General features: G+C 36.4%; 1 protein-coding gene across 1 annotated transcript in view; it reads left to right on the top strand.

Moving 5' to 3' along the window:
- ABCA13 (ATP binding cassette subfamily A member 13) overlaps positions 1-14,630 on the top strand; it is a 174,397-nt gene that overhangs the window by 93,563 nt on the left and 66,204 nt on the right. The window contains exons 42-46 of the mRNA XM_061369648.1: positions 7,586-7,817; positions 8,579-8,665; positions 9,244-9,316; positions 10,870-10,988; positions 12,070-12,157. Of these exons, the coding sequence (XP_061225632.1) occupies positions 7,586-7,817; positions 8,579-8,665; positions 9,244-9,316; positions 10,870-10,988; positions 12,070-12,157 (599 nt within the window). The remainder of the gene's footprint in view (positions 1-7,585; positions 7,818-8,578; positions 8,666-9,243; positions 9,317-10,869; positions 10,989-12,069; positions 12,158-14,630) is intronic.

The raw sequence follows: 14,630 nt of genomic DNA, 5'->3' as shown, positions 1-14,630 counted from the left end.
GAGAAATAGGTGTCCCAAAATTGGAGTAATTTTCCTTTTCAGGGCATGATAGGATTGTGTTCACCTGGCTGAATATTTGTCTTTTATTTGTTTTTAGAAAATATTTCAATTTTACCATGTTGAAGGTGTTCTGACTACAGTACAGATTACCACAAAAAGCTAAAAAAACTTGGTGCTTAACTCCAACTTCTCTTTCAGCATGGTTTAAGCTGCCAGAAACCCTAACCAAAGCGTAAAGAAGAGGTACAAATCAAGGCAAAGCAGCAGAAAAGATGTAGCAACAGAGATTGTATAAGGCACTGAAAGTCACAGCTGTATAAATAAATAATAACATCATAGAATAGTTAGGGTTGGAAAGGACCTTAAGATCATCTAGTTCCACCCCCCCGACATGGGCAGGGACACCACACACTAAACCATGTCATCCTGACTGTCCATCATGTCCTTGAACACTGCCAGCGATGGAGCATTCACAACTTCTTTGAGCAACCCATTCCAGTGCCTCACCACCGTTACAGTAAAGAGCTTCCTCCTTATCTCCAATCTAAACTTCCCCTGTTTGAGTTTTGACCCATTACCCCTTGTCCTATCACTACAGTCCCTAAGGAATAGTCCCTCCCTAGCATCCCTATAGGCCCCCTTCAGATACTGAAAGGCTGCTATGAGGTCTCCACGCAGCCTTCTCTTCTCCAGGCTGAACAGCCCCAACTTTCTCAACCTTTCTTCATACTGGAGGTGCTCCAGTCCCCTGATCATCCTCGTGGCCCTCCTCTGGACTTGTTCCAACAGTTCCATGTCCTTCTTATATTGAGGTACACCAGAATTGTACACAGTACACCAAGTGGGGTCTCACAAGCGCAGAGGGGCAGGATCACCTCCTTCGACCTGATGGTCATGCTATATTTATAAACCGTATTTTTATAAATTATGGGAACAGTGCATTCACCAATGTGTTCTCTTTCATCAGGACCAGACTAGTTTAGGCGGACTAATTTGGGTGGGTGTTTATCAAATCAGGTTGGCTGTCATTGTAACAGCCCTTTTTGGTTCTCTTTGATGTCTGTAGGGTAATGGATAGGAAGGCAGCACAACCATTTCCCATTTCTTTATGCTTGTGTTCTTCTTACTGGAGGAGGGAAGAAAACTGACAATTTTGTACTAGAAAGTTATTTCCTTCCACTGAAAATTATGACAATGTTTTTATACCCAGAGGAAGTGCTTGTACCATTCCCTAAAAGTGTTGCAAAACAAAATATATATATATTCAGTCAAGTTTCTGTTTGGCTGCATGTCTGCTCATTTTCATACTAGTAAAAACAACAAGTGGTGTTTTGATATCAGCTAACACTTCAGTGGCAACTAGGGTGTTATTTTTCCTAGCTGTTGTGGTGGCTATTATTGTTTATTATACTAGCACCAGTATCTTGGAAACATAACCTAAAGACAAGCCCTGTCTCGACGCCCTGTGGGCTAATAGTAAGGATAGAGAAAAAACAGTTTCTCAGTACCTTTGACAGCTTGCAGTCGTTTTAAGGCTGAATGCAACGAGTAGATAAAACTGACAAATAAGTTTGGGAAGGTAAGATTATAAATCATATCCATAAATTAAAAGCACAGGTCTCCGTTCACTGACTTTCTAACTACCATATTTATGTGGTAAATGCCATTTGGACTCTTTCACTTCCCAGATCTTCCTTTAAAATACAGAGTGGCTGTGATGCACATCTGTTCTAAAATTCTTATCTATTACCGTACATGAGGTGCTGGTGCATGGTGTGGTATTTTTACTTTTAGAGGATTTTCTGTTATTTTGATATGAGTGATAAAAAAGCTTAATGGATTTTTGCAGTGGTATGAGACTGGGTATTCTTGCATTAAATAGAAGGTTAAAACAGTCAGGAAATGCTATGTGTATTTCAGTATTAGTTATATGTGAATTCAGGAGGCTGGCTTATCTTCTTTGTATCTTGTATGGGCATTACAGATAAATTAATACTTCATATGATAGAGTTATAATGTCTACTATAAATAGACACAGATGTTTGTGAAGAAATAAAATAAGGAAAATGGGGATCTATTTTTTTATAAGTTTCTATCTAATTAGTATAATTGCTAAGAAATATTTTGCTTACATTCAATGGTGCTCACCTGTTTGTTTAATACAGACAATAATATGTTCTAACTTTGAAAAAAATTGCAAGGTTTTGAAATTAAAGGATAATATTTGTAATGCAAGTGAGGCTATGGTATGGCTGGAAAAAATCAGTAGACACCTTGAGTTGGATTCTTGCTTCCTTTAAAAATGTCCTGAGTATTTTGTAGATCTTTGTAGCATCATACTCTGTTGCTAGACTGTTCTAGGAACAGGTAGTTTCAAAGGGGCTCTCCTCATGTTCACTTAGTAACTTGTACAAAAGTTGGAGATGTTAGGAGCTGGGAACAAATCTTTTGCGGTAGTCATTTGCTGCATTTAATGAGCTGTTGAGAACCTACATATTGTATACTATTCAGTTTGTTATTTTGGTAATTATAATGTGTTCTATTCAGTTGGGTTATTCAGTACCCACAAATTAGTCCTGTTTTTAATTATTTCTTAGTTTGCTAGCTAGTCACTCCAAAACTATCCTGCGGAAGATAGGGTTAAGGTACATCAGTGTGTAAGTGGAGTATTTTAGATTGGTGCTTAGCCTTTGTATCAGTTGTATTTCATATGAAAGCATGACTGGAAATTAACCATTTAAGCTGTTCCTTCTCTTCCAGCAACAACAGAAAGCTCATTTATTTGGTAATAAATTGACATATGTTGTATGTTATATGTTGTACAATACATTTTTCAGGTTACATCATAGTGTTTTGTGAAAAAAAAACCCAACACCTAAAAAACAACCAAAAAACCAAAACAACCCCAAAATACAGATTTTTCTGATCTGTATGGAGATAGCTCATGACCTTATTCCATATAAGCAAGAATCAATCAGTATGAAACATAGACTAGAGGAATTCCCTTTATACCTCGCACAAAATGACTTTTATTCAAAAGCTCTCCATGAAAATCAGTCCTAAAAATCCTTCTGAAAACAAAATAAATATTATACTTAATTTTATAATGAATAAACAAATATGTAACAAAATGAAGGAAACTTATATACTTCCTAATGGAATGTTGTGCACAGGTTGGTTGGCTAGCACTGGCCTTATGCCAGTATGGCATGTGATTAAATGCAGAATGATGTCAGGTCACCAGCTCAGCCTAGAACTGCTTTTTGACACAGAACTTCTAATAAGCTAGTCAATGTATGTTTCTTCCAAATGCAAACATTTCCATGTGAGCAAGCTGAACTGTTTTGCCAGTGTATTTCAGTTCTAGGATTATCTTCCCAAATTCTGGACCCCCTAGAATGTGAAAATTACAGAAGTAGAATTGAAAAGTCTACTCCTAGATGTTAACATAGCCATTGCATAGGCCATTTTTCCTTATTTTGTTGTGCTATGAAAAAAAGTTAGAATTACATTATTTTCTTGAACCTCAAAAAGGGGAAAAAGGGACCATCTAATCTCCAGTTAAACTCTTACAGTATTTGGTTTTGCTCCTAATTCTATAGTAGTAGGTAAGGATTTTCAGAATATTGGTTTCCAGATTTTAGGACTTATGCTCTGTTTCCCTGTACCTGATCTTTACTACATGAATTGGAAAGTGGCAAAAATCTTTTCCATAATACGAAGGAGAGTGGATGAATTGGGAAGTACAACTTAATTGTGAACATAATTGCGCTTCTTGTGGATAATTGCAATCATAAGTCAAGCAAGACAGCTTCTAAAAGCTGGGTCAGATTTTTAATTTTGTGATCTAAATTATTAATGAGAATATTTCCATAAGCTTTCTGCATAAAAATTGACTTCATAACAGAGAGGTCATCTGGTCTTGTCTTCTAGCCTTGATGATTATCAGTGGTAATATGGAACTCTTTTGCCATAAATGTATGCATCTTTTATGCCTCCTGACATACATACCAAATGTAGGTGTAATGAATTACTTAGAAGCTTTATGAAGGAAAACCAAATTCTGTAGTTTCTAGTTAAAATTAAATTAGACTATGCCTGTAAGATTCAAAACATGAAGGGTTAAATGGCAAGTGTACACAGGAATAGCATTTAATAGTTTGTTTTTTTCTTTTTTTTTTTTTTTTTGGTGGGGGAGGAGGGTGATTTAGTACCTTGGGAATCTTGAAAGCCATATTGAGTCAGTTATGGAAAGCCCAATGCAGGCTGTTTTTCATAGTGTGGCTGCAGTCAGACAAAATGGCATGATGCATAAAAAAGACAAGCAGATCAGTACAAGAATGCATAATGCTATTGTATAAATCTGTAGTGTTTCCACATCTGATAGACAGTCATGTTGAACACAATATATCTTGAATCCAATGCTGTGGGTAATATAAGAGGACTTGAAGCGAGTGGTGAGGCTGATTTGGACTATAAAGATTTTTATGAGAGGAGACTGAAAGATTGAGATTATTTATACAGATGATAGCTTGGAAACTTCTATAACCTGCCTCCTAAATCAGGATTTAAGAACATATCCAGTACCACCAAAAAGAATAAATTCAAAACAGATAAACAAGATTTTTTTTTGTTTGTTTTTACTTGAAACACAATGGAATGACAGAATTCAAGGTCAGAAAGAGTGAAATTTAAGATGATTCAGAAAGACATTTGACACCTTTGTCAATGAGAATTTTAAATAATAATCATATTGGGTTTCAGGAAAAATAATTAAAAGAAGTGATGCCTACAGCAAACACATGCTTTTAATATAACGGTTTATTGTATCTTCTTGTGATGTATCTTGGGTGGCCAGCACTAGAAATATTGAATAAGAGTCAGGATACTTGTTAAAATGGGAAATTATTTTTATTCAGGATGACATTTTCTCTTCTTATTGCAACCTGAATGTATTTTTTATCATTTCTCTCTGTTTGTCAAGAAAAAAAGAATGAATGACAGCTTTGATTTCCTTCTGTCCCCAGAAAGTAGGTGTCATAGTCCTCTTTCAGAGATTCAAAGGGTCAAAAATTTTGAAACTTCTTTCACTCACATTTCTTGCTTATAATCTATGAACAGATCTAAGACTACAGCAAATACTTCATCCCATGCTCCTTTTCTGGCATTTCACAGCTTTAATGAGTGAGAGATGGTATATTTTACAATTTCAGTGATGTTCATCTGGAAGCACCTAAAGGAGCTCTTTTATTCTAAAAACACACCATGGAAATTGCTCTGCTTTCAACTGTCTCAATTTCTGTACTGAGTCAATTATTCGAAGTCTTGCCATCATAATTCAAAGACCTTATTACATTCATGAGAAGTTTACTTAAAAAATATATCTTTTTTTTGCTAAGATTGTTATCTTCTCCTAGTCCAATATCCTGAATGCTGATCCACCTACCTTTTTCTCTCCAGAGATTCAAAATTCTAAATCCTATTTGTTTTAGCTGTCAAATTAGCAAGATACGGCTGTGATTAGAACTGTTTAAGGACAGAATTTTTATTCTAGGTGATTTTCTGGGGAAAAAGCCCCATTCAGTTGCAGAATTAAAAGAATAAATATTGGAAATATTCTTCACCAGAAATAAACCAAGATTAGTTGATTAGAGTTAACTGGAATCTGATAGACTCAGTGAATACTAAGACTGGAAAAGCAGGTCAAGTAAGAGCAGGTTACTCATTATCTTGTCCAGTCTTGCCTTGAGTTTTGGTTCTCACCCTCACAATGAATTTTTTATCCCTAATATATTAAGTCAAAATTTCCCACGGTCCAGCTGGTGCCTGCTGCTTCTTGCTCCTTCCATGAGCAGGGACTTTGCTCCCAGGTGCCACTGGGGTCCCTGGGTGTTGCCAGAGATCTGCTCCTGCTGTCAAGAGGTTCTCTTTATCCCAGGTGCCTGATCTGCAGCCTTCTCCAAACAATGCAGATTCCGTTCAGGTGCAGGTGTACAAGTACTGCTAGTCAGTGTTTTCATCATCGCCCCTAAGGGACAGACCTGGTAACCAGTTCCTCAGTTGGACCCAGTACCACTGGTCACATTCTGCAATGTGGGGCCTGGCAGTCTGGCCAGGGGTTCATATAGTCCTTCTCACCCCACTTGCTCTAGGGAAGCTGTGAGAGACCATGTCACAGGCTTTGTTAAATCAAAATAAACAGCATCCACTGCTCTTCCTTCATTCACTGAGCTGTCCTGTATTCATAGCAAACTCTCAGGCGGTACAGTTCAATCTTACCAAGTCTATGTTTTCCCAGTCATTTTTCATGTCCTGGGTGGTGTTTTCTAGAGGAGAAAAAAAAAAAAAAAATCCCTGAGCTACGTGAAAGACAATTAATTTGACGTACATGAAAACTCACATGCAAGTAGTTGTTAAAATGTAACATGGAAATCCTGCTTAGAGTGGTCTCAATATACAGAAGGGGAGGTGGTAAGAGAATACCACGGGATCAGAAAATATGGTATCTCTTTGAGCACTGTGATAAACAAGGTATTTAGTCTTCCTAGAGTACAAATACCTGTGGTAGTAAATCTATCAGACACTGCTATGCTATAATGAAATAAAAATGCTGAAATTTGTTCAGTCTGGCAAGGCCAAAGGAAGCTGGAAATAGCCTGCACATTCCTAGAAAGAATTAGTGTCTAAAATGAAACAAAGTGATTCAGAAGTGTCTAACAAAGAACAATAAAATGAACTTAAGGGAAAGTCTATCAGGAAAATGTCTGGTTAGTGAGATGTTAATAACCTGTGGACCCACTCTTATAGGGTTATGAGGGACATCCCATGAGCTGGGATTATGTGAAAACTGCATTGAGTAATGTTAGAAAATGTTATCAGTCCTGTATGAGCAGAGTAATGAAGGGGATGCATTTATGAGAATTTACATCGCTAGCACTTAGGATGTTTGTCATAGTAATTTATCTAGGAGCAAAGGTGGTAATCCACAAGGAATGGTTGTACTAATATGAGTACCAAGGGAAAATCAGCATTCTTTATTCTTGTAGCAGAGTACAGGGAGCTATAGAGAAGATGTGTAACTAACTGCAGATCAGTTTTCCTTTATGGGAAGACTTAATTAGCTGTATTTAGGGGGTTATATTATTCCATCTAGAAGAACATTGCTGGTTTATGTAGTTTTGTGGGGGATTTGTTGTCTGCTTCCTTTTCCTTTTCCTTTCCCCTTTCCCCTTTCCCCTTTCCCCTTTCCCCTTTCCCCTTTCCCCTTTCCCCTTTCCCTTTCCCCTTTCCTTTTCCTTTTCCCCTTTCCCCTTTTCCCTTTTCCCTTTTCCCTTCCTTTCCCTTCTTTCTTTCTCCCTTCCCTTCCCTTCCCGTCCCTTCCCTTCCCTTCCCTCCCTTTCTCTCTTCTGTCTCTCTCTCTTTCTCTCTTTCTCTCTCTCTTTCTTTTTTTTTTAATCTAAAAGTCTATTTTGTTCTATATTTGAAATATATCAAATTAAAATTAATTTTATTTTTCTTGTTTGTCAATTTTGTCTTGTTTGTTGTGGTTGTGGTTTTTTTTGCATGTCTCATTTCTCACTTACAGGGGCCCCAAGTGTGCATGGAGCCCGTCTTTTTCTTGCACAGATTGTTGCCCTTCTGATTAAGAGGTTTCACCACACTAGGAGAGACTGGAGAGGAACCCTGTCAAATGTGCTGGTACCTGTCCTCTTTGTTGCACTGGCAATGGCCTTGTTTAATGTGAAACCACTGGCTACTGATTACCCTTCTCTCAAGCTAACACCAAGACTTTATGACAACGCAGATTCTTTCTTCAGGTAAAGGGCTCATCCATCATCAGCAATACCCAGGGTTTGGGGACCTTCACCCTTGAGTTCTCATATTTTAAAGGTTATTTGTTTTCTAGGAAGAACAATAGGTTATTTTTTAGAATAGCTATTTGTTTTTCAGATATTTAGTACATTCTTACAGATTATAATAAGGGAGAAATAAAATTAGAAAAGCATTATGCAAAGGATTTTCTGAAGGAACGGGCGAAGACTTTGGAGCAGTTTGAACTGTAATCTGTTTTCAATACCAGCCATGGCCATTTATATGTAAATGCACAAGTGTATTTAAACAAGCCTTTGCCTGCTTTATTTTAACTAATTGCTTAGCCATTTTCAAGTGCATTTCACATGCAGATCACTTTCTCTACTGGACAAATATCCAGTAGGCATCACCATAAACATAACATGATGCTGTTTAAATTTGTAAATGAAACAAAAAAGCACTTAAGCATGCTAACTGTTAGGAATGCATGTTTATAAAGATGGCCATGGGGAAATGTTGAGACTTATTTAAATATAATTTTATCTGATTTCTTAACATTTTCACATACTCATTGAAATGAGTTCAGTTTGCTGTTTTGATATGTTTCCTCTATGTGGATTTTATAGTTCTTTAATTTCTTGGTAAACATATATGATCTTGAGCCTGAAAGTTAATAAAACTAGACATATTAACATGGAGGTTTTTATTTTTGTTGTTTTTTTCTTTCCTCCTTCGTCTTTTCCTCATCGTGGCTCATTTTGGACAGTACTGAAGATGATCTAGGAAACCTTTCCCAGAATCTACTGAGATATTTTTTTGATTGGAACCACACATGCATGCATTCAAAACAAGGGTAACTGTAACAACTATAACAATTCCTTAATTGTGAATTTTAAATATTGTAAATTCAATATTTCTGTGAAACATAGATGAGCTTTTCTTTGCAGCATGAGGTTAATGACAAATCTGTTCTGTTGAAGGAGCTGGCATCTAGGCAAAGCAGGTTTCATTTTTAAAGTTGTGATCCAAATCCCTTAAAAGTTAATTTTTAATTAATTGCAGGAGGATTTTGATCAAGTCTTGTGTCCATATGAATGAATGTTAGACAATAATTGAAATATTTGTTAGGAAGCATTCCAGATTTCCAAATTCAGGAACGCAGAGTGGAGGCCATGAAATACTTATTGCTGCAAACACGAAACATGCAGATTGTTTGCTGCTTTACATTTATAAATATTTTTAGTGAATCCACTTTGGTACAAAAGAGTAAAATTGAGATAGCTTTGGACACAGCTGCTTTTTTGATGAAATGCTTTTTTGAAAGAAAATTTTAAGATGCCAGATCTGCTTTTACGCTTTGGATTTCTTCTATTAAGTAATACATTCGTTTTATTTAATGTTTGTTCCTATTGTTATGTTTATTCCCCTTAGAAAAAATAGTTCATGTTGGCAGATGGAATCTGTGTCACCCCAGGATTCATGTGGATGTATGGCTGAACAACAGGTATGTTATTTCATATTTACTTATGTATATAAAAATTAGATGTGTATATGACATATAAAAACTTGGCTTTTCTTTTTGAAGGACTAAAGAAAAAGATGAGGTGCACTGGCTTTGCTATGACTGGAGATTTTCTTCTGTTTCATTTAATGTTTAGTCTACATGTTCTGAAATCTTCATGGAAATCTTGCACAATTTTGATGTACTTATATGTGTGTGTGTATACACTAGAAATGGCTATAGATTGATTTGGAATAACAGAAATCAGAGATGGCTGAACTAATCTCAGCAAATACAGCATTGCTTCAAAGATGTTATAGAATTTTGGTTACCAAAAAAATCCTCATGGAAAAACAAGTTTAAAGCATAGTACTTCAATGATATCAGAAAACTAGTTGCTTTCAAAGGGAAGGTCAAGTGATCCTGCCTGGTAGAAGCTACCAGGGAATCTACATGTGAATGAGATTTAATTGATGGAGCTTGATTTTGATTAGGATTAACTATATGAAAATAAAAAAAACCTTTGAAGAATAAAAGGATTTTGAAAAAGATAATGGATTTCTGACAACCTCGACTAGTGAGTTTTCTTGCTGACTTGCTCTGAGGCTGAGTAATAAACAAGAATGTGAAACTGTCTGAAGGGAGAAATACATTACCCTGGATGGGATCATTCTATCAAATAAGTTATCTCCTTCATGAATATATAAATATTTAGCCTAAGAGTTGCATCTGAAATATAGGAATACATTTTTGGGAAAAGTGGAAAGAGGAAATGATTTTTTTTACTCTGCTTGGGCAAGGAACAGATTTGCCTCTAATACTACTCAGATGTATACTTAAACTTGAGAAGCTTAAACAAAATGGAAATGGGAGCTCACACAGAGAGAAGCCCATTAACCATGAAAATTCAAAGGAAAGAAGTCACTTGACAGTGGAGGCAGAACCTGTATCCGAGCTATGGATCTTCAGAATCTCTGAGAATGAATTTTAATTTGTGTGGGGTTGAGATGTCAAATAAGGATTAAAACTTTTCAATTGATATGCATAATCTATAAGGCTTCCAGGATACCAGATCATAATATCTATCTCCTTTTCTTTGGCTGTGAGACCGCACTGAATCATTAAAAAAAAATCTTTCTTTTTCACTGGAGTCCATCAATTAAATTTTTAGAAGCATATTGCTTTAATTAGAATTTTGGTTTCATCTCATATACATCTGGTGCTTTTTTTTTATTTATTCTTAGGCACAATTGAATAGCAGTCTTGACTTTTTCATTGCTGCAAATGTTTATAAACATACATACAATTGTTGATGTTTTCAGAACAAAACTGACTGGCAGGATTGCAAGAGAAATCAAAGGTGATTCTAATATGTAGGTGACATTTGCAATTATTTGAGATGCCATATAAAACCATACATAATTTATTGAAAAGTTATGAAAGCTAAGAAAGGAAAACCAAGTTGAAAAACAATGCTGTAAAATCTAAGCAAAATTCAAAAAAGATGGCTAAATGTAGTGCCACTGATATTTAGGAGTGCTTTTGCTGTTTTTCAGATGTGTCCAAGTTTCAATACCTCTGCTCCATATGTGAAGAATAAGAAAGGACATATTTTGTATAATCTGTCAGGGTTTCTTGTAGAAGAGTATTTAGTGAGGCCTTCCAACAGAGCAAGGTAACCTTAAAGTACCTAATCTCTATTTATCTTCCTGATAAATCCTTCCTGATCCAAAGCATAGACCTATGTCACTGAGACTATAAGGGGTAATTAGCTTTATCTGTCGGTTGTTATCAAGACGTACAGTCAGGCTAAGGTAACATGGAACCCCATCCATGGTCACTTCTCAGAGCTTACTCAGGCAGTTGTATGATAATTACCTTTAGGCATGCCCTGACTCTCTTCTTGCCACACAGTGAGTTATTTCATTATCTCTGAGAAAGAAAATTATATTCACATACAAGTTGGATGAACAATATAGTTTCCATTCAAATAATCAAATAGAAGTGGACATGCTCCATGTAATCACTTCTTCAAAGTAAAAAGGGCTGGTATACCCCTGGCAAGACTTCATACTCTGATACCAGCCACAGAGGTTATCTATCTGCTGTATTTTGAGTTTTACTCTACGTGCCTTTGCAGCTCTATGGCTGCCTTTAACGCAAGTGGAAACAGTAGACCAAGTATGATTTTATCAAGGAAAAGGAAGTGTTAGCCAGAAAAAGCGCATGATTTGAAAAAAAATAGTGGCAAACAGAATGAAAGATTTCAGCTAGAATATCATAGAATCATAAACTAGTTTCGGTTGGAAGGGACCTTCAAAGGTCATCTAGTCCAACCCTTCTGCAATGAGCAGGGACATCTTCAACTAGATCAGGTCAGAACCACATCCAGCTTGGTCTTGAATGTTTCCAGGGATGCCACATCTAAATGGGAAGATGCTAAGCTGTTTGTTTCTGAAAGTCAGTAATATCTTACTTGCTCACAAACCTTCCTGCTGCTTGGATTTCAGTTTTCAGAAAGTAAAAATTCTTATCTGAGGGAATTCCTTTGCCAGAAAAGAGCAATACCATTTACCTTATTCAAGAGTATATTGAGGTCCTGTTTTTTCTTAACATGGAAGGTTTTGTGACCAGTGAAGTTTTACTTTCAGTTGAAAAATAAAACATTAGTGTAGATATTACCACTTTATCATTGCAGGAAAAGACTGTAAATCTTAAGGCATATAACTTGTTATTACTTTGATTTCTATTACCAGATATGGTGGTTGGTCTTTTGGAAGGAGAAAAGCATTTGAACTTCAAGATAAAAAATTGAACAACACCAAATTGAAGTATCTGGTTAAGGTGAGAGTTGCATGTATGTCTGTTCATTTGTATGTATGTATTGCTTACTGATTCAAGCTTCAGGCTTCACAACACTGAGCAAATAATAATTAATTACATAAAATCCCTTCACTTAGAAGTTGGGAAAAAAACCCTGTGTCTATTCTAGTTCACTTCTCTGTTCATAGTTCTTGAAGTATTGTCTGGTGTTCTGAGAAGCAGTTTTAAGTGTATCAGATGATACCACTTTTGTTTTTTCCTGTGAACTTATTTCAGAATCTAACTGATCTTACCTGTAAAGCTTTTTTATAGGTAGTGAGCCCAGCTATTCCTTTTTTATTTTTTTCTTACAAAAAGTCAATGTCAGAATTGACAAAAGTTCATTGAACTTATAAAAAATTAGTAATTATTGATGCTTGTTACATTCCTGCAAAGAATACTTTCCTCTCTTGCCCCAAAGTAAAGATTTAGCTTCCAGGACTAGTTACTTCTGCATAACAAATATGCTACCCTGTTTTTATAATCCCCTTGTCAAGTAAGAGTAACTTTCCATTTTTATCCTAGAGAAACAGAAGTGTTCCTTGTTGAAAGTAGTCATGTTGTGAAATCTGAATCTCTTTGACAGCAGCTCGTACTGTCTTGCAATGTTACATAGAGCCATTGTTTTCTGTCTGGAGCTACCTCTGATGTCAGAAACAGGATTATTTTAAGTGCAATCAAAATAAAGAACTTTCCTTGAGACCTTCTGGTATACACTGGAAAGATACAGTATCTCCATACTGTAATAACTTGGGATGTGACCTAGAGCCTAAGAGGCAATTATAAGTACAAGGGGTTTTATTTTCCTTGGGAAGGCTCTGAAAGGTTCCTTTGAGATCCATTCAAATGTAGAATAGTAATGTGTAGAGGAACAGCAGTCTTGGACTATTTAAGTATGTCATTGAATGGTCTCTAGCCTTCTATTTGAAGTAAAATAGATTTGTTCAGAGAAAACTGTGGAATTTCCATATTCCATGTTAGAATATGAAAGAGAGATACTTCTGCCTTAAATTGTATTGGAGGGGTATGGAAACTAGATTTTATTTTATAGAAGAAGAGAAGGAACACTGTAAATCAGCTCTGTCTCCAAATCCATTTTGGGATAAAGTGTTAAAACAACTATGTATTAAAATAACATACAGATATTTTCCAATCAAATATAATTTCATGTTTAGTTTTGCAAAATCACAGTTGGCTTCCAATGCCTATTCCATGTAGTTTAAAAAAAATCTCTCATATACACACCATACCTTATATATATTTTAATTTTGGTCATTTGTGACCCTTCTACCCCCAGATTTCTTATAGTTTTGAAGTTCAGTTCCATCAGTCCTTCCTTAGGAACTTGAAGTCTTAGAGGACTGCAGTAAGATGTTTTTTCTGGCTGCCGTTTTTGTCCTATATATCTTTAATCATTTTAGACTCTTGTTTTGACATGCTTGCACTGTAGTTTTTGTCAGGGTCCTTTCATTTTAAATGTCTTTGGCATAGAGCTCCACCTGCCATCAGCACAGGGGTAAATTATAGTTATACTGTTAGTGAGTAAGCTTCATATTTCAGATGCAAAGAAAATAGTGGAGTAGATTTATAAAGGGCACTGTGTTATCTAAAATACCTCCTGGAAGTGGCTTTCAACTGATGCAATGTCAAATTATTGCATTAACCTTTCAGTAATTAATGACCAGACTTTTACTTTGACCTTTCAGTCTTGTTCATGAGACAGTGAATCTACCATTTACATAGCCTTGTATGAAAGAAAAGGAAAAATTTGCATTTGAAGAGACTTCCTGTATGATTCATTTCACTTTCAGAAGTTTACAAACCTTTGTACGTTATTCTCCTCCACTCAAAAAGTTATCCGTACAAATTTAAGATACCTATTCAAATACCTATTCTATTTACTTAATCATACCATACTGTATATACCCCATACAGGCTATATGTGCATCTGTGCCTGCACAAGAGAAAATATACCTACCACATGACAAATTTAGAGCTACAAGTTGGGCAAAGAGATTCAGAGCAGCCCTGGTGAGGACTTAAGGGTGTTGGCTGATGAGAAAATGAACATGAGCCAGCAGAGTGAGCTTGCAGCACAGAAAGCCAACCATATCCTGGGCTGCATCAAAAGGAGCATGATCAGCAGGTCAAAGGAGGTGATCCTGCCCCTCTACTCTGCTCTTGTGAGACCTCACTTGGAGTATTGTGTGCAGTTCTGGTGTCCTCAACATAAAAAGGACATGGAACTGTTGGAACAAGTCCAGAGGAGGGCCATGAGAATGATCATGGGGCTGGAGCACCTCCCATATGAAGACAGGCTGAGAAAGCTGGGTCTGTTCAGCCTGGAGAAGAGAAGGCTGCGTGGAGACCTCACAGCAGCCTTCCAGTATCTGAAGGGGGCCTATAGGGATGCTGTGGAGGGACTCTTCATTAGGGACTGTAGTGATAGGACAAG

This window comes from Neopsephotus bourkii, unplaced genomic scaffold (genome assembly GCF_033783945.1).
Source record: "Neopsephotus bourkii isolate Nb327-2 ecotype Australia unplaced genomic scaffold, CSIRO-AGI_Nbou_v1 NB_1508, whole genome shotgun sequence".
Lineage (NCBI taxonomy): Eukaryota > Metazoa > Chordata > Aves > Psittaciformes > Psittacidae > Neopsephotus > Neopsephotus bourkii.
The sequence above is the reverse complement of the archived record's forward strand: the minus strand, read 5'-3'. Positions and strand labels throughout refer to the sequence as shown.